This window comes from Gopherus evgoodei, chromosome 5 (genome assembly GCF_007399415.2).
Source record: "Gopherus evgoodei ecotype Sinaloan lineage chromosome 5, rGopEvg1_v1.p, whole genome shotgun sequence".
In the NCBI taxonomy this organism is placed as follows: Eukaryota; Metazoa; Chordata; order Testudines; family Testudinidae; genus Gopherus; species Gopherus evgoodei.
In genome coordinates this window covers 110,046,649-110,072,209 of record NC_044326.1, presented here as the reverse complement: position 1 = coordinate 110,072,209, position 25,561 = coordinate 110,046,649, and the positions used below count along the sequence as shown (strand labels likewise).

The 25,561-nt window shown below is 41.5% G+C and overlaps 1 protein-coding gene across 4 annotated transcripts in view; it reads right to left on the bottom strand.

Moving 5' to 3' along the window:
• The window catches only part of BANK1 (B cell scaffold protein with ankyrin repeats 1), a 292,299-nt gene that overhangs the window by 180,521 nt on the left and 86,217 nt on the right, over window positions 1–25,561 (bottom strand). For all 4 annotated transcript variants that reach the window (XM_030564611.1, XM_030564613.1, XM_030564614.1 and 1 more), the window contains 2 exons: window positions 24,738–24,880; window positions 10,970–11,087 (listed from right to left, as the gene is read on the bottom strand). In XM_030564611.1, coding sequence (XP_030420471.1) covers window positions 10,970–11,087; window positions 24,738–24,880 — 261 coding nt within the window. The remainder of the gene's footprint in view (window positions 1–10,969; window positions 11,088–24,737; window positions 24,881–25,561) is intronic.

Sequence of the window (25,561 nt, the reverse complement as noted above, 5' to 3'; positions counted from 1 at the left end):
ACAGATTACGGAGGACAACAAACCCCTGCAGAGACCCCGTGAAGTCCTAGCAAAAAGAACTCCAGTTTCAGCTTCAGGAGCTTGGCCAGGAACCCTGAGGTCAAGCACAGGGTGTTGAGCTGGTGGCAGAGCATAGACAGGACCAGTTGGTTAAGCACCAGTGACCTCCCTCAAAGAGAGAGGCACTGGAGCAGTCCTGTCCACTCTGGAGGTGCGGTCTTATTGGGTGCTGGGAAGTGAGCAGGCGCAAAAGGCCCTTCCCCCAGTCTGGGGAGGAGCTACTGAGCCCAGAACTCACCTAAAGTCAGGGAACAATGAAGGAAAAAAACAGGACCAGGTGTGGAGGTCAAAAGGCCAAAACTAGGGAACCTGATGGGGACACTGAGCAGAGAATCCAGAACAGTGCCCACTGCTCCTCACAAGCATCCAAGGAGCCAGTGGTCCTTTTGAGCACCGGGACGTGGGCGGGCGTTAGCTCATCCACTGCTAAAAGTCCCTCCCCCAATCTAGGGAGGAGCTACTGAACCCAGAACCCAACCAAGTTTGGGGAACAACAAAGGCAATAACGGGAACAAGAGTGGGGGTCAAAGGGCCAAAACTAGGGAACCAGAAAAGGACACCAAACAGAGAACCCCAGACAGCTCCCACTGCTCCTCACAAGCATCCAAGGAGCCAGCGGACCTGGAGGTGTGGTTGAAGGCAGGTATATCCGTCTTAGATTGGTTAAAGCCCTTTTTTCTATTAACTGAAAGGTTATCTCAGGGCTGGTCTACACTACGGGGGAAAATCGATCTTAGATACGCAACTTCAGCTACATGAATAACGTAGCTGAAGTCGAAGTATCTAAGATCGAATTACTCACCGTCCTCACGGCACGGGATCGATGTCCGCGGCTCCCCCTGTCGATTCCGCAACTCCGTTCAGGTTGGTGGAGTTATGGAATTGATATAAGCGCGTTCGGGGATCGATATATCGCGTCTAGATGAGACGCGATATATCGATGGGGATCGATATATCGCGTCTAGATGAGACGCGATATATCGATCCCCGAGCAATCGATTGCTACCCGCTGATATGGCGGGTAGTGAAGACGTACCCTCAGATTAATTAGGGGCACCTGAATCTAACTAAGGGCAGCCTGTGATCTTTAAAAACTTCTTCCAGTGAGGGAGAAAGGAGAGGAGGAATGAGTAGTAAGCTGCAGAAAGGTTGTGTGCAGTGAGGGAAAAATGTTTCTGCTAGGTCAAGAGCTGTTTTACCCTATAAGGGGAAATCTTGTGTTTATTTTTGTTTGAGGTGGGAGGCTTTGATTCCCAGCATAGCTGGGCCCAGAGTAGTTTGAAGAGGGTGGAGCCAGCAGAAGAAAAGGCAGCGCTCCAGGAGGATTTTTTGTTGTTATTGTTGTTGTTTAAAGAAGCCCTTGAGCCAACCTTAGGCCCTACCCTGTAAATAAGCCAATGTGAAGTATTAAATCTGCAGAGTAGGACTGACTTACCCCAGGTGCTCCTCAATGCCAGGGGAGAAACACTGAGTCCTAATGTGACAAAAGAGGTACATTTGTCACACAACCAATTGTTACTATTTCTATCCAACTACTTTCCCTGCTACAATTCTATTACACCTCTACCTCGCTATAATGCAACCCCATATAACACTGCAGTAAAGCAGTGCTCCGGGGGAGCAGGGCTACGCACTCCGATGGATCAAAGCAAGTTAGATATAACGCAGTTTCACCTATAACATGATAAGATTTTTTGGCTCCCGAGGACAACGTTATATCGGGGTAGAGGTGTAGTTGGAATAAGACAATGTGTGAAGGAAACTATACAAACAGTGTCACTTAGTTCCCAGTGGTCACTGGATTGGATCCAACCTTTATACTGGTATTAAGCTCTTATGCTGTATGTTAAATTAAAGGACAGATTGACCAGACTATGATCCAGAAACTTTGTGCTACCCCAGTCAATTTAAGCAGCAAGCTTGTATCAGTGAAACTGTATCTGGCCTTATAAGTTAAAAGCTGTAAAAAATTAAAGTTGATAGTACGTATCATTATTACGTATATTCCGCTTGCTAGTGATATCACAAGGTGGCATTCTCCCAGGGTTTCTTGTTTAATATTACTGTATGAAATCTGTAACAATTAACATAAACAAAGAAACCATAATAATTGTTTACAGTTCAAAACGAGGCTGGATAACCCATCTATCTCATTCAACTTGGAATTGAATGATTATTGATTGTTTTACATTAATGATGAAATAAAGACTTTAAAGTGCTGTGACGTGTCTGATTATCAGTGGTAAAGGCATTAATTCCCTTTGATTATTTGAGTCTTGTTATTTAAAAACAGTGATAGACAAGGCAGAATAAAGAGAAAGATTGTAAGGTACCTATAGTAAATCAGGCTAGTCTGCCTTTTGAAGTTTCAGTATAGTGTATTCTGTATATCAGCCATGTTACTCATGCTGCAAATTCATTTATGATTCTTTTATACCGATGACATATAGATTATAGTTACACTGCAATTGAAGATATGATTGCATACCTTTATTTTAGCTAGCACACTAAAAATAGTGGTGAAGCTGGGGCAGAATGGACTTCCGCACAGGCATACAAGCCTCCCCTAATACTAGGTATGTCTCACATTGCTAGTCTGCACTTAGGCCCCTGCTGTTGTACCTTCACTGCTGTTTGGGGCGGGGGCTCATTCTTAACATTTGCTGCATAATGGCATTGAATTCAAGGGATGTTTTGGGTGCTGAAGGAATGCAGGCACCAGGGACTAGCTTCACAGGGGGGACTTGCCTTACATTATTCAGTGTTGCAATGCCTAACTTTCAGGTGCCTTGCTGCACAGTGGAATTCACATCCCCAAGTTAGGTGCCCAGGCTCCCTAGCCAATGCCTGCAGAGAATTGGGTGCCTAAAAAGGGATTTACAGAAGTCAGCTTGATGAGCAGGGAGTCGCCTGAACCAACCAGTAGGAAATGACAAGGAGAGGGTTGACTTAAGCCCAGCCTCTCAGAAGGGAGTTAGAGCCTCTAATTCTGGGTCACGAGGAGGTCCTCTGTCTGCTTGGGATTCACAGCCATGAACCCTCTCCTGGAGTTAGGCACCTAGGCAGATCAGCCTTTCCTTGCAAAAAACAAAACAAGGAGTAGGCGGTTAAGGCACTCACTTGGGTCCCTGCTCCACACTAGACAGAGTGGAGATATTAACCTAGTTTTTCCACATCCCAGGGGCAGCACCAGCAACTCCCCACAGGCTAAGCATGCTGAGAGCACACCTACTGGATTAAGCCCCAAAGATGACATAAGCAGGAGAATGAATAGGTTTGAGGATCCCACTGGGGCTTAGGTGCTAAGCAGTTAAACACATTTAGGACATAGATTTGCATATGCCTACTAGCAGAAATGTAGGTGCCATTGGGACTTTACTGGCAGAACTTGGGTACCATGGGACTTTAGCCACCTACAGGGTCAGATAGCATCTGAATGGGGGTCTGTGAATGCCAGTGGCACCTAAAAGTTGGACTTACAAATCTAAAGGGGCAGCTAGGTGGCTCAGTCCCGCTTGCGAATCTAGCCCGAGGTGAAATCTTGACCCAGAAGAGGCCAGGATTTCACCCACAATATCTATTTGTGGTTTCTTTGACTTTATAGCCTGTCAACAGTATGCAGTAACCCAGCATAAGTAAAAATATTATGTCTTCCCCTTCCATTCACGTACTCCAGTTCCAGCAAAACAAAATTCCTAAAATCCAATGTCTGTAGCAGTTCCTCAGGTTCATCTGTCCATCATCTCCTTCCCAAACTGGGATTCTGTTTTAATGCGCCAAAATATCATTCAGTGTGTTGAAAAGAGAGGCACTGGAACAATTTGTTACACATTTTATTAGACTATTGTCATTAACTTGGAAGGCAGTTAGGGAAAAATAATCTAACGAGTGTTAATTCCCAATAATACACATATCTTGATGAAATGCAGTTACTTAAAATTAAAAATTTGTAATGTCAAAACCTGTCAGGAAATCAGTGCAGATTTAAATTATCACATTTGATGAACAAAAACCATTTCTTAACATTACACAAGATTAGAGTTATCAGAACTAAAAAAAGGCATCTTAATTTGAACTCCACCCAAATTTAAATTTCAGCAGAACCAGACAGCAGTACAGATTAGGAGTTTAAAACAAAATGCTTTGGCAAGGCTCTGTTTATGTTCTAGATAAGAGAAGTTATCCAAATGGCATCAGCAGTGTTTAAAAATGTGTACCTACAAGATGGGAAAATGGAAGCAGAAGGAATAAGAACTACAACTTGTGGTTGTGGTTCTGCATTTCAGCAAGATTGTTATGAATCTTTTAAAACCTTCCCTCTCCAGATTTCAGAATGAACCAAAACCCACATGTCCTTATGTACTTTGTGTGCACATGCGTGTAGTGTAATGTAACATAATAGATATATCTGACTATAAATAATAAATAAGTAATATACAGTTTCCTGTCAAAACATGAACAAGCTCGTCAGAGTGAAAAAACCTTACACTGGTCTGTCACTGAGCTCATCTCTCTTACAGCCAGTGATGGCACTGTTTGGTGATCAACTAAAACTATATCTTCTTTGAGATGAGATTAAAGCCCGGATAGACATACCCATGCTAATATAGCTAACAATGTGGGGCACAGATTTCAGCATGGGCTAGCAATGCAAGCAGGTACACAGGGTTCCCAGCCTTCTTGTGCAACCCATGCTAAAGCCTGTGGTGATGCATCTGCACAGTTACTTTTAGCCAAACTAGCAGGGGTAAAGCTAGCACACATACATCTATCCAAGCTACAGTCACACATTGGATTGCAGTGGAGACATACCCTTAGATAGTGTGGGCCTGGTTTCGAAAATTTGAGGCCCTGGCAAGGGCAATAACTGTATGCTTTATTTACACATGATGATTACAATAGCAACGATGAGGTATTTACATGTGCCACTTGTCAGATATGCTGTGCCATTTGTGTGCACAGATAGGAAATGTGTTGGCAACTTTGATAACTGCACACACATTTAATGCACATTTTTGTACATGGCTCCATGCTTTTCCGGTTTCAAAAAAATCAAGTTCCAGAAAGCCTTGTGAGCCATATGCTCATGGTTACAATTCAAAACATGTCCTTTATACCTATTTTTGGCTTATCAATTCAAAACCAACACATGTATTTTATTCATTAAATAGAATGTACATAGAAGTGCCTGTTTTCCAGCTGTTATCACTTACTAAATGGGCAGTATGTATTCCTTTTCCAGAACCCAACATTTTGATTACAGATAATTACTACTGTTAACCTTGTAAACCTACATCTTTTGTGTCAGCAGAGAGAAATTGAACACACATGCAGCAATTATTTGAACACATAGAGTTCAGCATGCTGTAAAGCACTCATACAACTTAATTCTTCAGCTTTCAGAAACTCTGGATGAGGAATTTACATTTCACATCTTAGCAGAGATTGCACACAGTGGGAGGCTGAGGTGGGAATGGGGCTAACTTGACATACTGGGTTATGGAGGAGCTTCAATCTGACAAACTTCCTATAATTCATAAGAATGCAGCTTTTCCCCAACAAATTATAAGCAACTTGTTGGAATATTGCTCTTCTCTCATCTGCATCTTCCCTTCACCATGTCCCCCCTGCAGAACTCACTCTCATCAATCACATCATCCTTCCCCACTCCTGAGCACAGCCCCACTTCCTTTCCATCCAATGACATCCTGAATTCACAGAATGTAGCTGGGGAGTCAAGAAGGCAAGCTGGCCAACATGAGAGAACAGATGGAGCTGGCATGTCTGGCAGCTCCATCAGCTTCTCTGTTTATGGCTCTACATTGGATTATAATGACTAAGAGGAGTTTGTGATTAATATAACTTTTGAAAACTGTGCTACTAATATGTGAGATTTTATGAAAATATACATGTATATGAAGTTTGCAGTTTATAATGACTATGGGTGTTTTAGCTATACAGGGCCCCAAAAAAACTCACCTTGAACTCTCTGGGGTAATTTCAGAAAAGGCTCATTTCTGCCATCATTACTGAATCTCTTACAAAAATATACTGCAGAAAATTTGAAGCATTATTGTGTTAAAGCGATTTAATTCAATTGTTAAAGTGTGATTTAGAGTATTTTTATCCTCACTTTAAATATAAATCTCCATGCGATCTGAACTATAGAGGTGCTAGTAAGCGTCTTCCATATTTCCATCTTCCCTAGTTTTTCATGACATCTGGTTCAAAAGTCAGTGAGGAAGGGAAAATAAATTCTGTTTATAAGGGACTCCAACTACTTTCTTGGGGGCATGATTTTAGTTCCACCTTTAGTAAAGGCGTGACACATACGAGGTCTGTCTTGACTTGCTGAACTGGTTCAGGGTTACAAAAGCTTATACCATGTCACATGGCTATAGTCAGTATCCAGTACTTCCTTTCATTTAAATGGCATAGTGAAAACCCACATCTGAATAGCAAATATGAGTTTTCCCCCTTAAATAAAGATAATCTCCTCTTGAAGTCAAAGATTCTGTTTAGACTGTTAGAAATTATGCTACGATGAGAATTTTTGGACTAATCAAATGTTCTTGAAGCAAGAGGGAAAAGGACTATCAGCAATCACTCAATGGTGTGTTGTCATAATATAAATGATAAAGAACAACTGGCTGGCTAAAATGATCTAGAGATTTCATCTTGCATTGCATATGCTATTTTAGCTAGATTTTTATTAAAATATATGAGTATATCATATGCTGCACAGTAGACACTTGCTTATCTGCACTTCACTAATATGTACACAATCTGTACTCTCCATTCTTTGAGATTTAACAGAGTGCCATAGTGTGATCTCTTGTGCTGAGAATTTTTTAGTTATAAAATATGCTATATTGTGAAGTACCATACAAAACTAAATCTTCACCTGTCAAAATAAGCGAATAAGGATAATGCATCACAAAATGTACTTTGCTTCTTAGCTTACTTTTTTAAAATAGTAATTGTTCACTTAATTGCTGATCCACAACATTCAGTAATTTGCAATGGGTTCCCTATTAGCTCAAATTAGAGATGTGCTACTGTAATACTATACTGTATTTAACTCATTAAAATGAGGGACAAAAGAGGTTTTATGTTGTATATGCTAGCAAAGTACTATAATTATTTGAACACACAAAAGCTTTAGAAGGAAAATAACTATCCTTAAACTTGCAGATTTGTCATACTGAAGCTAAGTATTGGGAATCTCTCTAAAACCCTTACTAGCTGTAGAGCCAGAAAGAACTACTTGTGTGTCCACTTTACGCTAGGACATCTAGGGGATGGGAACAATTTTTGGTCACTAAAAATGTAAATCCTGACTTCATAACCTAGAGATGAAAGCCTCTCTCTTTATTCTTTCCATTATCACTCCCCAATGAAGGAAGTTAAAAGCAACAGTGCAGTGATCAGAGCATAAAGCTATTGCAGATGCCCATCTTAGTAGAGTATTAACTAGGTAGCTAGTGATCATGAGTAGGAAACAGAGTGTATAAGGATAGGGAGTAACCCAGGTCCAGTTTTTTAAAGATATTTAGACACCTAACGATGCACATAGACACTCAACAGGATGATTCTTTAAAAAAATCCCACTAGATGCTAATCTACATCTTTAAGGCCTAAATACCTTTGAAAATCTGGTCTCCAGTGCTTTCTTGTGATTAAAAATAATTTTTAATGGATATGTGCAAGGCTATATGTGAGTTGCTGCTGTATTTTACTTGCGTACTACAGTCAATACATACCACCACTTTATAACTCCTAACTGTAAAGCTGTAACACTGGCAGGCCAAATGCCAGCTCTTGCCAAGGCTGCAGGCATTAGTTAAGAACTGATAACCTCATAGCTGGAGACCAGACTAGGTCACCTGTATCTTACATTTGCTCAAATTAGTCTTATAAGAATGTATTTGGTGCTTAGACTCTGATACAAGCATTTCATAATCTCACTTATAATAATCCATACCCCATGGCATAAGGTAATATTTTCAGTGTTTGCTCTGCAACTGCAAAAGTGTTTTCTCTGCAGCTGTAAACCACCACACACCCCTCTCCAGGCAGAAGAGAAGCATGATTAAGTGTGAAACCACAAGAGGTGTTATCTCCTGTCCAACAAATGATCGCCCATAGACATCAGATAAACCTTTGTGGAACATCAGAGGATAAAAAACTGTTGATTGTTCATCACCACCACCATCCATGAAGAGGAAACATGCATGTGAACTAGTCCCATCATCTGGAACTCTGAGGAAAGGAATAAAAATCCCTGACAAGAAGAAACTTCATCTTTTTTGGCTGTTTGAACTCTAAAGGGCCAGACTCTAAACTGAAACCAGAGACCGCCAGGGGCTGCCTCTGGGTCTGCGCTCAAAGACACCTTGAACAGACCAATCATTACAACTCTGTCTCTCTTAGGTTTTAGATGGTAACTCATTGGTGTGTATATGTTTGCTTGCTATCCTCTAATGCCTACCCTGTGTACGTTTCCATGATTTATTGTTTATTTCCCACATCCTGTCCATGACTTTCACTAAAAATACCCATGCCAACATTGCAGCCTTGGGTAAGTATTATGGTAATGCCCAAGAGGATCTGTGATCTTAAGGACTACAAGCACTGGGGTGATAAGGACTGTTTTGGGGACTTTTGTTACGGAATATTTACACACTCGTTAAGCAACTGCTTTGGGACTAGAGGACAAGATTCCATGAAGTTACAAGAGATCCAAGGAGGAAACTGAGGTGAGGGACCACTTGCAGGGCTGCCCTGAGACCATGAGGGGGTGCCTAGGAGGAGCCTGTGGCAGCTAGAAGCTACTATAAAATTACATAGAAATGGCAAAATACAAAGCCAAAATTAAAGAAATTTGACTTTTTCCAAAATGAGGATCTCAATTTGAATGCCCCAGGCCTCAACACATTTATACCCTTCAGTCATTCCTCTGATGGGGGATCTGCAACAGACTCAGAAGGGCTCAATTAAAGATTATCTGGACTCTCTCCATGCCAAAATAAGATTAGATGTGTGCTTCTCTTTCTTCCTTGGAGGCAAAATAGCAATTATGGTATAGAGTAGACTGAGATCTGGCATAAAATCAAAGAAATGTAGGGCTGGAAGGAACCTCAAGAGGTCACTGAGTTCTTCCCCTGCACAGAGGTACAACCAAGTATATGTAGACCATCCCTGATAGGCATTTATCTAACCAGTTCTTAAAAACCTCCAGCAAGGGGGATTCCATAACCTCATTTGGAAATCTCTTCCAGAGCTTAACTACCTTTATAGTTATAAAGTTTTCCTATTTTAACCTAAATCTTCCTTGCTGCAGATTAAGCCAATTACCTCCTGTCCTACCTTCAATGAACATGAAAAACAATAGAAAATTGTCTTCAAATATATTAAGGTTGACTGTGCGTTGTGTGAAAAAATACTTGGTTCTGTTTGTTTTAAACCTGCTGCCTATTAATTTCACTTGGTGGTACCCCTAGTTCTTGTGTTATGAGAAAGAGTAAATAACACTTTCTTATTTACTTTTTCCACACCAGTCATGATATTATAGACCTCTATCATATCCCCCTTTAGTCGTCTTTTCCAAGCTGAAAAGTCCCACTCTTATTAATCTTTCCTGCTACGGCAGCCGTTCCATACCCCTAATCATTTTTGTTATCCTTTTCTGAACCTTTTTGAAGTCCAATATATCTTTTTTGAGATGGGGTGATCACATCTGCACACAGTATTCAAGATGTGGGCGTACCATGGATTTAAATAGAGGCAATATGATATTTTCTATCTTATTATCTATCCCTTTCTTAATGATTCCCAACATTCTTTTTGCTTTTTTGACTGCCGCTGCACATCGAGTGGATGTTTTCAGAGAACTGTCCTCAATGATTCCAAGATCTCTTTCTTGAGTGGTAACAGCTAATTTAGACCTCATCATTTTTTATGTATAGTTGGGATTATGTTTTCCAAAGTGCATTCCTTTCTTGTGGGTAATTTTGATGCCTCAAACTTATACGCCACACAACTGACAGTTATATGAAAAGGGAAAACTTGTATTTTCTGGGCTTCTAACTTTGTAGCAAGGCCCCTGAAGAAACTGGGGCTGCCAGACATCCTGCAAATGCCCCACATGACAATTTAGAAGCATAAACTGAGAAAAGACCATCAGTTTATTGCAATATACTTTCAAATGTGTCAGGAACATAAAATGGCTAAATGAATTCAACCAAGACTTTGATTTTGGGCTTTAATTAGTAGTTTGTGTTGATATCCCAATGAACCAGTTACATAGAGTTTATATTTCTGTTTTATGGTGAGTTTGCATGCTTTTTCTATGGACTACCTTTCTGCCAGAATAAAGTAATGGAAACTATTAAGCCCAATTTTCCTACAATAGAGTATAGATACTTAATACAGTTTTAAGATTCAAACACATCTATCCTCTTCAGACACTCAACCTTTTTTGCATTTTGAACTGCTGCATCCCAACAATAATTAAATTAAATTAAAACCTGGATGTAGGAGAATGATTATTAAAAAGTAGTGCAAAAATATATATAGTTTCTCTCTCTCTCTCTCTTCTGTCTCCTCAATATTGGTGTGTATCTCTTAATGCCTGTCTTTCCAATGACATACACAGTACCCATAGCTTGAAATTAAACTCTCAGCCATGGTCAAACACAAACAACATGCACAATTTTTTAGATAACGTATGTGTGAACAATGTGACAGTGGTTTATAAGCTATTTTAAAATGTTCCTGGTTATTGGAGTCCTTAATGAAGGCTTCTCCATTTCGCTAACAGCTACTATACGTACATCCAAAACTTGTCTTAAATAGGCAATTGCTACAACAGTAGTGTACAAATAAATGCATATGAGAATGTACTCACTAGCTTGTTGATGGTGCACTTCATTTGGGAAAGCGCTGAATTCATAAGCAGACTCCTTGCTTTTCAATAAGAAGGTCAGAGTACTGTCAAGCTTCTCCACAGAAGAAAACTTGAAAGCCTGTTTAGAAGAAAGATAAGAGAAAAATTCACATCACGTAGTGCTTATGCATTATTAACCATGTCCTTGTAGTGGCAGTGAATCAAAGGATTTAAACAAAATAAATATAAACTCAGTCTCATTAAGATTAGTTTATTTTTATAAGACCACAAAGGAAAAGTAATCTGACACAAGACCACCAAGATAATTTGACCAAAATAAGGAAAAAAGTGGACATTTTGGCCCCAAGCCTTAGCTGTGACTAAACTCAGAAGGATTGGGCAAGGCCTTTAAGAAACCTTTGTGTTCCTCCTATTCTTGGGTCAGCAGTGCACTGGACCAGTATCCTGACCTAATTTAGAGCAGTATGGGGGTTACTCTAATTTATACCAGCCGCCAACCGGCCCAAGAGGCCAATACTGCAGTTGGGGATCACAAGGCAGGATGTTACTTAGGCTGACCCAAGTAAGGAGGATGGTATCATTACCTGGGTCTACACTAGGGATTGGCAACCTTTCAGAAGTGGTGTGTCAAGTCTTCCTTTATTCACTCTAATTTAAGGTTTTGCATGGCAGTAATACATTTTAATGTTTTTAGAAGGTCTCTTTCTATAAGTCTATAATATATAACTAAACTATTGTTGTATGTAAAGTAAATAAGGTTTTTTAAATGTTTAAGAAGCTTCTTTTAAAATTAAATTAAAATGCAGAGCCCCCCGGACCAGTGGTGGGGACCTGGGCAGTGTGAGTGCCACTGAAAATCAGCTCGCGTGCCGCCTTTTAGGTCTACTTTGCACCAGTGACACAGTGTAAAGCAGCTACACATATCTGAGGATCAGGGGTAACTGTGAGGAAAATATTAGTGGTCTTATGGCAAAACAATTTGACTGGCTCATTTATTAGCTACAGAAGACACTCATACTGCACTGAATCATATCAGGAACCAAGTTATGTTAGCTACAACGATCCAAGCTAATGTCCCAATCACTGCACCACACTCAAAAGGGCTGAAAAAACAACTGTGCCTCATGGCAGCCTGGTGCATAGTGAGAACTGTGCAGTCTGCTCTCCATCATGCAGCTAATACTTCTGTGGGCTAGGAAAGCAGGTGGAACAGCAGATCCCCATAGCTGTATTTCCTCCCTGCCATCTTTGAGGTGCCAAAGAGAGTAGTCTGACTGCAGAGAAATTGTGGTAAGTCCTAGAGTGGGCTGCACAAATGTTCCTTGCATGTTCTCTCCATCAGTTCAAACCCCAGAAAACGGCTTGTCACTATTACAATCCTAAAATGATTTTTGAGAGAAAAGTTAGAAACAAAGAGGCTTACAGTATATTATATAATGTTTAACATAACAAAGGGTTTGAAGGGTGACATTTACACATTGAGCTATCACTTTGTAAGTTTATCAGGATATGTCTACCCTGCAGTTGGAGGTGTGACTGCAGCACCAGCTGGCATACCCACACTAGCTTTAATCTAGCTAGCATGGCTAAAAGTAAAGATGTAGCGGTACAGGATTCAATGCAGGCTAGCAAGGTGAGTATGTAGCAAAAGTCCCCAGGGTGCTTGTACAACCCAAAACAAAGTCTGTGCTGCTACAGCTTCACTGCTGTTTTTTAGCATGCCAGCTAAATTAAAGCTAGGGCAAGTTATGCCAGCCTGTTCTGCAATCACACCTCTGACTGTAGTACAGATACACCCGCAGACTCATGGCAGTTGAGGACCTTTTACTGACGGAACATTTCTGAGCATGCCCTACTGTACATAAAAATATGCACTAATAAATGAAAACCAAAATTGAAAACACTGACTGCAGACCAGCCACATGGATATCCTCCTCAGAAGAAGCAAAACTAAAGTAGCAGCCAACTTTTTGCAGCTCCGAAAGGATCCTACAAAATACTGTACTTAGTCCAGAGAGATCTCCATACTTTATCATGACAGCCATGCAGTGCTGCCATTTTGGGGGGGGGGTTCCTTGTAAAGTGACATTGATTTCTGTTTTAGAATGGAAAACCCACATACAATACTGGATAAAAAGAATTTAACTACATAACCATAAGGATATATTTTAATTTATAAGCTACTGCTTTGAATTATTACAAATTCATTCCTGTACATGGAAAATAAGGTATCAATTAACAGTTCTGAATCAAAAGTTGGAATACACAACCAAAATATAGCAGAAAAGATAATTAATGTGCTGCAAAACCAACTGAGAGGAAAAAAATAAAGCAAGATAGCAACATTTCATTGAAGTCTATTGAGCCCCACATGTTTATGTGTAGAATTTGTCCCTTTACATAACTTACTAGGATTGTACATTTAATAACTGTTTTATTTTTAGAAAGATATTTTAAAAACTCATTCCATCATGCCCAAACCCACTATTTTAAGCTGCTTAGGGTCTGTAAATACTTCTGAAGGTAGGACTAGTTTCAATAGTATGATGAGGCCAGTAGTACTACACTGCTATCAGAATATGTTTCCAAAACCAAACTGACCAACCTAACAAATGTAAAGGTCACCTTTCTGTGGCAAAGATGCAATTTAGAGTCTCTCCCCTCACTCCCAATCCCTGCTACCAGTTTGATTTATCGCAGCTCTTGGCCAGACACTTTTGCACAGAGCCCTTTACCATATATAGTGTACCAATTAGTTATGCCCCAGGATATGGTTTTTAGGGTTTAATACCATGTGAAATCCCATAGCACTATGGTCCTGATTCAGGAAAGCACTTAAGCATATATTTAACTTAAGTGTGTACTTCACGTCTGATTGAAGTCAATGGAAGCTAAGCACATACTTAAAGTTAAGGACGTGCTTAAGTATTTCTCGGAATAGGGATGTATACATGTTTTCCTGAATCACAGCCTGTGCTCAGTAATAAGTGTTAATAGATTTGGACCCTTAATTTGTACCTGGATTTTAACAATTTCCACCCCACCATCAACCTCAGCCTGGACCAGTCCACACAAAAGATCCACTTCCTGAACACAACAGTGCAAATAAGTGATGGTCACAAACACCACCCTATACCAGAAACCTACTGACCTCTATACTTACCTACATGCCTCCATCTTCCATCCAGTATACATCATACAATCCATTGTCTACAGCCAAGCCCTAAACTACAACCAAAATTGCTCCAATCCCTCAGACAGAGACAAACACCTACAAGATCTTTATCAAGCACTCTTAAAACTACAGTACCCACCTGGGGAAGTGAGGAAACACATTGACAGAGCAAGATGAGTACCCAGAAATCACCTACTACAGGACAGGCCCAACAAGAAAAATAACAGAACACCACTGGTCATCACATACAGCTCTCAGCTAAAACCTCTCCAGCGCATTATCAACGATCTACAACTTATCCTGGAAAACGATCCCTCACTTTCACAGACCTTGGGAGGCAGGCCAGTCCTCGCTTACAGACAGCCCCCCAACCTGAAACAAATACTCACCAGCAACTACACACCACAGCACGGAAACAACAACCTAGGAGCCAATCCCTGTAGCAAATCTCATTGCCTACTCTGTCCCCATATCAATTCTAGCAATACCATCAGAGGACCCAACCACAGCAGCCACACCATCAAGGGCTCATTCACCTGCACGTCTACTAATGTTATATATGCCATCATGTGCCAGCAATGCCCCTCTGCCATGTACATTGGCCAAACTGGATAGTCTCTACATAAAAGAATAAATGGAAACAAATCGGAAATCAGGAATAGTAACATACCAAAGCCAGTAAGTGAACACTTCAATCTCCCTGGACATTCTATAACAGATTTAAAAGTAGCTATTCTTGAACAAAAAAACTCCAGAAACAGACTTCAAAGAGAAACAGCAGAACTAAAATTCATTTGCAAATTTAACACCATTAATTTGGGCTTGAATAGGGACTGGGAGTGGCTGGCTCATTACAAAAGCAGCTTTGCCTCTCCTGGAATTGACACCTCCTCATCTATTATTGGTAGTGGACTACATCCACCCTGATCTAATTGGCCCTGTCAACACTGGTTCTCCACTTGTGAGGTATTCCCGTCTCTTCATGTGTCATGATATAATGCCTGCATCTGTAACTTTCACTCCATGCATCTGAAGAAGTGAGGTTTTTTACCCACAAAAGCTTATGCTCAAATAAATCTGTTAGTCTTTAAGGTGCCACCAGACTCCCTGTTGCTTTTGTGGATACAGACTAACATGGCTACCCCCTGATATGTATCATTGACTTTTAATAAGACTTAGGCTCTTCAGTGACTGAGTCACTTTTGAAAATAGAATTAAGGTTCCTAAATCACTTATGCACTTGTGAAAATTTTACCCATTGTTCATTCTGGGCTATCATAATTTAGAGCAGAGATTCCACATTTGGAGGAAAAGAAGGAAACATTTTTAAATGGTAGCTGTTGAAGTTGTAGGCCAAATAATAAAATTAGTCCCAAAGGAAATGGATTCATAGGCAGACTGCATGTGAGACTCTGCGATTCATCATATAGACAACAGCATATATGTGGTATCTATTTCATATAACTTTTTATAGAGAAGGCTGGATTTAATTCTCTTCTTCCCTCCCCCCAAACTTTATATACTGTAACTGGAATTATATTTAATGTGTATGATAAAAACATCTTTTGATATATCAAATGTCTCAAAAATTATTCAAAAAGAGTTTGATATGAAGATTCCCTAAACCTCTCTAGATATTCAGAGTCACTCTAATTAACAGGAGCATTACAATTTTAATATTAAGCACCTGCAACTGGTTTCCATCTTTATTCTGAAAATAAAATATCTAAATAAGTAGATCAATATTTGTATTAGTAGAAAATCTCATAGGAAAAATCAATAAGCTGTATAACACAATGTTGAAATCATAAATTAAAGTATATAATGAAATAGGAACAAAACTCTAATGATGAAGCATAACAGCCATATGATCATGTCTCTACATAAGGAGTCAGTATAACAAGATATGTTCCTAGGAGAGCTTTTTAGATGTAGTTTTATACGCATTTGTTGTTCCCACTTTTATAATTAAACCATTGGCACCTCCCATATATCTCGATACCAAGTCCTTTCAGCACTCCAGTAAAAAGGACAGGTCATGGGCAATAAACAAAAATTCAGGGCCTGTGACCTGTCCATGACTTATACTATAAATACCTTTGACTAAACCTTACGGGGGTCGCTGCTGAGGGGGAACCTGGAGGGGCCACTGCTGGGGGGAAAGCTGGGAGAGAGGCATGCCTCAGTGGGGCTGATGTTCCGGGGATGGGGTGGGTATGGACCAGCCATGGCACCAGCTACCAGGAGCTGCTGCCAGGGGAAGCGGCTGTATTGGCCACCCAGGCACTGCTGCTGAGGGCTTGTTGCGGAAGCCGCTCCTCAGACAGCCTGGGGACCACCACAGGGGGCTGGCAGCAGTGGCTGCACCAGCCACCTGGGAACCGCTGCTCAGCCAGTCTTCAGGGCCAGCCACACTGGACACTGCTCAGGTGGTCCCCAGAGCCAGCTGCCCAGGGTCACCAGGTAACAGCTGGTGAGGCTGTCCCTGGGGGCACCTAAGCAGCTGGCCCCGAGCCAGCTGGCCCCTGCAGAAGTCATGGAGGTCGCGGAAAGTCACAGAATCCATGATTTTCCGCAACCTCTGTGGCAAACATTTTGATGTTTTAATAAAAATTTCAGAAACAAATGGAAAAAGGCACATTTTTGCACAAAACATTTTATTTTTAAAAATGATCATTTTAAGATTTAAAATGTTTTGTTAAAATTTTTTTGATCATACCTAATTTGTAATCTAATTTTTGGCTGTTGACCCCAGTCTAAAGAAGGGAATCAATTGGGTTTAGAGGTACAGTATTACTAAAACCTGTCATCTCTGGCGACTACGTCCTGAACTGGCCAACAGTAAAAAAAAAATAAAAACAAAAATAAAAAAATAATGAACTGAGCACTCTAACCCTATTTTTTTTAGTGGACATTAATGCACACCATGTACAAATAATTTGAAAGATCAACAACAGAGGATACAATCTCTTAAAAGTATATTATCCAAACATGTTCCTCACTACTTTATTGAAGCCATCTGGCCTTGCCCCATCACACATGGCTTCTTGGTATGTCTTATTGGACAAATTTGCATTCATTAAGAGATTTTAATAAGCATCTCAGACTGCAAGAAACTTGAACTTTTCTTTAAAATCAAAGAATGCTGTTTCTTTGATGAATAATTGCTGTAAGCTTTTGTATTTGACTTTAATTTTGTTTTATGTTGTGTCAGATTGTTATTCTACATAAACTCCTGTTGCCCCAGGATATCTTTGTAGATAAAATGCTAGTCTCAAAGGTTTTAATTATACTGGTTAAATAGAAGTTACTGCTATTCCTTCTACTTGATGGGAATTCTAATGATCTTCCTAAATTGTGTTTTGGTTTTCCTTATGTGAATCTCTTTTTAAGGCTCATTTAGATGACGTTCCATTAACTGAGCCTTTACAATGTATCCTGCTGCTATACTTTGTTAGCAGAGAGCTAAGGTCACCTAGTAACAGTTTGTGCCCTTCCAGAATGTCAAGTTCAGCAAAACTCAAACTTCTGAAAATCAGGAAATACAGAGTTATGGTAAACACCCATGCAACCATAACTGTCCCCCTAGAGCTGGCAATAGCCACTGGAAATTATCTGAACACATTCCAGCAGCATTCATTGGGTTAGTTTAGCTGTATTGAATTGATGGAGGAATAAGTTTGAACAGCTTGGAAGAGCTGTGATTGTGATATGAGATCTGCCTCTGAGTACACCCATGTGTGTTATCAAAGGAAAGAGATGCATATGTACCTTGAGGTTCCAGTCTTCATCATTTCAACATAGAATTGTTTGGACTGTATCATCAGCAGCAGGGAATGGGGTCTTCTTGCCATTGGTACTATCAGTGGTGAGGTGAAATATGAAATATGAAAGCAATCTGTGAATTTTAATGATGGGGAGGGTAAAGCATGGGTTTAGGTGACATCCTGTGTGTAAGTGTGAATGGGTTGCAGAAGGGTACTGTATGAAGTTTTTGCTGAATTTTACAAGTGTAGGATTCTGTTAGGGGGATGGGCTCAGTGTTTGAACACATGACAAGTGCAAACAGTGCCTGTCCATCACAGTGAAAAGGCAAAGTGTTATGGGCATTGTAGGGCATGGCACAAAGAGGGCTAAGGTTGGATGGACATTTATCTTTACTCAATTTTTCCTGGTTTTCAGAAGTTTCAGTTTTGTTAAGTCAACATTCTGGAAGGGCATGAGCTATCACTCAGCAACTTTAACTCTGTGTTAAAGATTTTGCCATTCAATTTCCTGGGTGTTTTTAAATAGAAAGAGAAATGTTTGTTGACAGGAGGTAGTGGCCATTTAAGCAGCTGTAATTCTCATCTAGGTTTACAGTTCATATGATACTGTGGCTAGATAATTAAAAAAAACTAGTCTTATATAGTGCTTTTCAGCATTATACATTATCCCCATTTTACAGATGGGAAACTGAGGCACAGAAAAGTGATATAACTTGCCCAACGTCACCCAGCAGGCCTGTGGCAGAACTACAAATAGTTTCAGACCAGTAGTCTTCCCATTAGGCCACCTGGTTGCTATGGGATTTCTCAGTGCTCCTGCCCCCTCATGGACATTTTGTTAGAGTGAAATGGGAATAATGGTCAGGTTTTGAAATGCTTACAATGCGCAGTTGCTAAGAGAACCAGTGAGAGAAATCTCTGGTCTATGTCTCAAAACCTTGTCAATTTTATTACATGGTTGTTACAATAACTTTAAGGGTGTGAGAGAATCCTTGTGTGTCTTTCTTCTCCATTCTCTGCCACACCACTTCCTGCAACATGTAGCTCCCCTGCCAACATTTCCAGTTCCCTCTCCCCTTCCCATCCCACTGAGTCATTAGTTGTCACTGCAGAAATCATTAACATGTAAAAAAGTTGCTTCTTGCTGTCTCCTCCCTATGCGGCTGTGTGTTAGGTTTGCCAACTTTCTAATTACACAAACCCAAACAACCTTGCCCCTGCCCCACCCCTTCTCAGAGGCCCCATTCCCATTCACTCCATCCCCCTCCCTCCGTCGTTCATTCTTCCCCACCCTCGCTCACTTTCACTGGGCTGGGGCAGAGGGTTGGGATACGGGGGAGTGAGGGCTCTGGCTGGGGGTGCAGGCTCTGGGCTGGGACCAGGGATGAGGGATTTAAGGTGAAGGAGGGGATTCAAGGCTGGGGCCGAGGAGTTCGGAGGGCGGGAGAGGGTACGGGCTCTGGGAGGGAGTTTGGGTACGGGAAGGGGCTCAGGGCTGGGGAGTGGGAGGGGTTCAGGGTGCAGGCTCTGACTGGGCGGCGCTTACATCAGGCGGCTGTCAGTGGTGCAGCGGAACTAAGGCAGGCTCCCTGCATGCCCATGCTCCATGCGGCTCCCAGGAGCGGCTGGCATGTCCGGCTCCTAGGTGGAAGGGACAGGGGGCTCTGTGCACTGCCTATGCCTGCAGGCACCACCCCTGAAGTTCCCACTGGCCATAGTTCCTGGCCAATGAGAGCTGCGGAGACAGCGCTCGGGGTGGGGGCAGTGCATGGAGACCCCCTGGCTCACCCTATGCCTAGGAACCAGACATGCCAGCCACTTCCAGGAGCCGTGCAGAGCCAGGGCAGTCAGAGACCCTGCCTTAGCCCTGCTGTGCCACCGACCAACTTTTAGCAGCCTATTAAAATCTCTCAGATTGCATACAGTACTCATTGGGAGATCAATGCCAATTCTGGTAGACTCCCACCAATCCAGGAGAGCTGGCAACCCTATTGTGTGTAAACATCACAGGTAGCAATTTACTTCAAAGCTACAGGCTACCTTGGTTACATGATCTGAGATGCACACGGAGCTGGGCTCCTCATTCCTGCTACCCATCCTTAGGTGGGAATCCTGTCACTGCTTCAGCTTGCTTCCCCAGCCATGCCCCAGGTCCATCCAGTCTGCCCCTCCCTCACACACTGGCCAGATCTCAGGACCAATCCCCAGTGGGGTGATGTGTATCTTACCTATTCATTTTCTGGATTTCAGATACTTAAATTTCAGTCCCCCTACTCCAGATCACAGCTCACATGGAGGGGCTTAGACACCCCAAGAGAAGCTGTATCTCCCACATCTCAGAACATATAATAGGCAAGGAGAGGGGCTCAGACCCCTGCAGAGGGGAGAATTCTGAACTGGCAGTACTCTTCCCACCAGTCACAACCCCCCAACTTCCTCTGCTACCCCTCATATTCTCCTCCCCCTCACCTGAGCCTCCCAACCCCTCTTCTCTCCTCTAATACTGATTTCCATTTAGGGCCCCATATACACCCATCCCTCGCTGCAGATGCAAACTCCTTTTCATTCCTCCCCTCCAATGAGAATTCACGTGTAATTTATTTTCTTTTCAAAAATAGTTTCAGCACCTTCTGAATATTCTGTTGTACTCAGATGATGGTTTCTTTTGGGGGAAGGGGGAGGGGTTAACTAAAAAAAACCTTGTCAAAGGCAGATTTTCCCCAAATGCTTAGAGTTCATTCTCAGATTTCTGCCCAGATTTCTTAAAAGTTGCATGCTCTAAGAGGTGTGCAGTAGCCCATTCATCTCAATGCGATGTTCTCAGATGAAAGGCTACTCAATGTGGATGAATACAGCCTAAAACAGCAAAGAATCTTGTGGCACCTTATAGACTAACAGATGTTTTGGAGCATGAGCTTTCGTGGGTGAATACCCACTTCGTCGGATGCATGTAGTGGAAATTTTCAGGGGCAGGTTTTGTTGTTGGCAGACTTCAAAGAGAAACTGCTGAGCTTCAGTTCATCTGCAAATTTGACACCATCAGCTCAGGATTAAACAAAGACTGTGAATGGCTTGCCAACAACAAAACCAGTTTCTCCTCCCTTGGTTTTCACATCTCAACTGCTAGAATAGGGCCTCATCCTCCCTGATTGAACTAACCTCGTTATCTCTAGCTTGCTTCTTGCTTGCATATATATACCTGCCCCTGAAAATTTCCACTACATGCATCCGATGAAGTGGGTTTCACCCACAAAAGCTCATGCTCCAAAACGTCTGTTAGTCTACAAGTTGCCACAGGATTCTTTGCTGCTTTTAAGATCCAGACTAACACGGCTACACCTCTGATACTTGACAGCCTAAAACAATAGCCCTGAAATATGTGAACTGATCTATTCATATCAGTGGGTGTTCCCTGCCCCTCTCCCCAGGGCAGGAGGAGAATTTCTGATGTGTGTCAAGCAGACCTTATTCCAATATCAGTCACTTGTTCTTGGTGCATGCTGCAAGCATATCTGTTCTAAGCTTCCTCCACAGAAGGGCGGGGTCCCTCACATCCTGTCACACACATTGGACAGGGACTATGGCTCAGACACCAACAGGGGGACGGGACTACAAGTCCACATGGGGGGTGGGAAGGCAGAGAAGGAGGCTCAGATCCCCAGATCCTGCCCAGGGCCGGCTTTAGGCACCAGCGCTCCAAGCATGTGCTTGGGGCATCATTTTCCAAGGGGCGTCATTCCAGCTCCTTTTTTTCTTTTTTTTTTGCTTCGGGCACAAAAAGCTGGGAGCCAGCCCTGAGCAGAGGTGAGCTGCAGTGGTGGGGGGCATGGGGAGGGCCGCAGGAAGTAACCCGCCGCAGGACGTAACCACCACTCCACTGCCGCCTGCTCCCCCGAGCGCGCCGCCGCTCCGCTTCTCCACTCCCACCCCACCAGCTTGCCGTGTGATTCTGCTGTTTTGTGGCAAGCCTGGGAGGGTGGGGGGAGAAGCGGAGCAGCAGCAGCACGCTCAGCTGAGCAGGCAGAGTGGAGATGAGCTGCGGCGGGGGTGGGCGTGGGGAGGGCTGCAGGAAGTAACCCTGGGGAGGGCACAGGAACTGCTCCTCCTGCAGCTCACCCTGCCTCCTCCCCCGAGCGAGCTGCCACTCCACTTCTCCCAGGAAATGCGGCACGCCTGGGGGAGGAGGCAGGGCCGGGGATTTGGGGAAGGGGTTGGAATGGGATGGGGAAGGGGTGGACACGGGAATTTGTTTTTGCTTGGGGCAGCAAAAAACTTGGAGCTAGCCCTGATCCTGCCATATAGAGAAAGGGAAAATATGGGGCTGATGGGTGCTCCCAGGCTTCTCTCCTTACCTGCCACTCCCATCTATCTCTTTCCCAGAGTCCCTCTCCATCACTTAAGTCCCCCAAACCCTCTCACCTCCACTACCTCCCATCCCCATTTATCTTCCTCCCCTTGCTGCAGCCCCAAACTCCTCTCATCCTATTTCCCCCCACTCCTCCAAAAACCTCTTCCCTGCCAGCGAGCATTCACTTTAAAAAATAATAATCATTTTTTAAAAAATCCTGACAAACAGATTTTAGGAATAAGCCTCCCTCTCTTTTCCAGATTTCTGCCCCAGGTAGGGCTCAGACTGACTTTAGGTGGTGGGCCAGATTCAAAGAACCACTACTTTTCCCCTTGAGCTAACCAACTGGCATGAAACTTTATTGGCTAACAATCCTGTTAACACCTCTGTTTGCATATGGTCAGTGAACTCTATTAGGAGTGAAAATAAGCACACGTGGCTTTCAGAAAGCCTAACTGCAGAAGCAACATCTTTTTCAAATAATGGTTTCATCTGATTTCCCACAAAGGGTTGGTTGGTGCCATGCACTTGGTTGGGATAACCTTGAGCATCCGAGATCCTAGTCTAATTGTCTGAGCCCTAAATTGGCCTTTATGTGTGAGCTCAAAAGGTTGTCAGAATCTCTGAACTTTAAGAAAAGCTGTTTTTATTTTCCAGGGACTTTATCTCAGGAACCCCTTGTTCAAATGTCCTCAAATTTGGACCGCTAACAGAACCCACGCTCCTATTAGGCATATCAAAACTCAAGAGTCAAGCTTTAAACAGAAAGCTCATCTCAACCTTAAGCATAACAAGGCTGTTGCTCTGCTGCTAAAATAAGAGGTTAAAGGAGTTTGAAAATTGAGGGAAATAGCTTAGCTAGTGCAGTTACGCTGCTCCATGGGTTGGTGTTCATCATTAAAAATAACAACTCAAAATGGATTTCCCATTACCATTCTTTCCCACAGAACAGCCATCATGCTGTGTGGATAGGACCGTTTAATTGATAATGAGAAAGTCTCTTGGCAGTGACTTATGTTTCCTATACTAACCCAGAGCAAATAAAACTAAATAGCCAGACCTACAGTAGCTCCAAATTTATACTCCCATTTATTATTCAGGCGAGTAAAGGTTAGGAGATCATTAAAATATGCCTGGCATTCAAAACACTAGTACTATATTTCCTAGTGCACATACTGTTCTGCATGGAAAAATTCTGCAATTTGTACTTGAATATTATTTAAAATTGTATATGTCCTACTTACTGAATTTTAGTCACATTGCTGAGATGAGGGGCCACCCTAATGAACAAAAGAATCTAATAACCTATAGACATTTAAGACATAGTATTGCTAGCTCACTATTTTTTTTTTTAAATTCAGTCTCACACCATAACCTTTCAACAGAAAATTTTGTTAAATCCAGATCAAGGTCATTTTAGATGGCCTTTAATCTAGAGATTTAAGAATGATCAGATATTGTAAAGACTTCAGGAGCTGCACTGGCAGGATAAGCTATACTTTATTTTACTTTATTTTATTTTCCAAGAACAAAAGTGAATTGTATTTGGAAGGAATCTACCACTGTGTTTAAACTAATAATGAAATATATCATTTTTATTAATCCTTTTGTTATGAGTGTAATGTCTTAGGTGGTAGATAAGGTATATTTGTCACAGGAAAATGAGACTTGCCTATGTTACACAAAGACTTTTTTGTTGTTGTTCTTTCTTTGTCATCAAATATGCTCAAACTACCAATCCTTGGACAAGTGATAGTCTGTCCATTCTAAAGACTGCTTCTCTTCCTGCTATTTTTTACATGTTGCTGGTAAACGATACTTGGTGCTGCAGAGGCGTTATACTGCAGTCTGCAGTGCTGAGTATGAAGTCCAGCTTCAAAGCCTGAATTCTTCTAAAACACATGCAAATATCTGCATGGCAACCAGCATACCTCATGAGTTATAACTGAATAGCTGTGTACAGTCTATATATGCATACTAAGCTAATGTTTTCCATACATAGAATGCTTTCAGTTTCAGTACCAACCCAAAAAAAGGGATTTACTGCTGAATGGATATACTGTGATTCAAATCTCTCCCTCCCCAACCCCAAACACTTGTGTGATTTAAGGACATTTTACCTTGGTTTCAGAATAGACTCAGCAGTTTCTTTTTTGCGATTGATAGAAATTATTATTATTTTCATCTATGAGGCAGGGACATTAGTCTATGACTGCAGAGAATCATTCAAATTTATGTCATTGTGTAAACAATAACAAATAACAACACAACTAATAATAGCTCAATGGAGATAATCTGTTTTTACTTGTCTGATTTGTTTACAACTAGACATCTCAAAGACTGGCTTCTTTCCACTCTTGTTGATCCATAGCTCGTTATTATTCTATAAAAATAGCCTTTATAGCACAGTATATGTTCCCTTATCTTATACTGGCACTTTTATGCATTTTTATTAACTTAACGGAGATGTTAACTTACCTGACAAGCAAAAGCTATTGGATCAGCCGCTTTTTTAAATATGCGTTCAATCTCCTCTACTGCTGTGTAGTATTCAATCTGTGTCACAGCCTTAATGACTCCCCCACAGTAGACATTTACATTTACAGGGCCAGCAGGAAAATCTTATAAAACACAAACAAAAACAGCAGCTGAAACCATTTTATAATGCCAGACTGGAGATCTCAGGGAGTAAGTAAAAGAACAGAGAAATATCACAAAAAACACATAAAAAGTAACAAATAAGATTTTCATTTCACAGATGTTTCAATGCAATAATTTTTAAACCAAGTCTTTCAGTTTAAAACAAAAATGCAACAAAAATACATCTGTAAATTCTTATAAAATATAGCTATGTATTGTTTCAAATTAGAAGCTAGATGAAAACAGAATCCTTCACATTTCAACCTTCCCTTTGATGGATTGATGCTCTATAATCAGCTGCCTTCTGCCTACAGATTAAGTAAAGGTTCAGTCATTTATTACAAGTTACAGATTTACTATTGATCTTTTGAAACATTTTTCTTAATTGCAGATAAGTCTCTCAGAATTGAGTTTTGTAGAAATTACAGTTTAATTACTTCCATTCCAGTTGTTTATCTACTGAAAGCTGAGGAAGGAGGTATTTGTATACTCTTGTTACTTTAGAACAATTTGCTCCATGTATGCAGCATGAGCCTTCTTTATGAATATGTTTTATAATTCATTAGTATTCATTGTGCCATGAATCCTGCTGTACCTACCAGTGGCAGAACTAAAATTCTAGCTCTCTTCACAAAAGAATTAAAAATGGACAAACTTGAAGA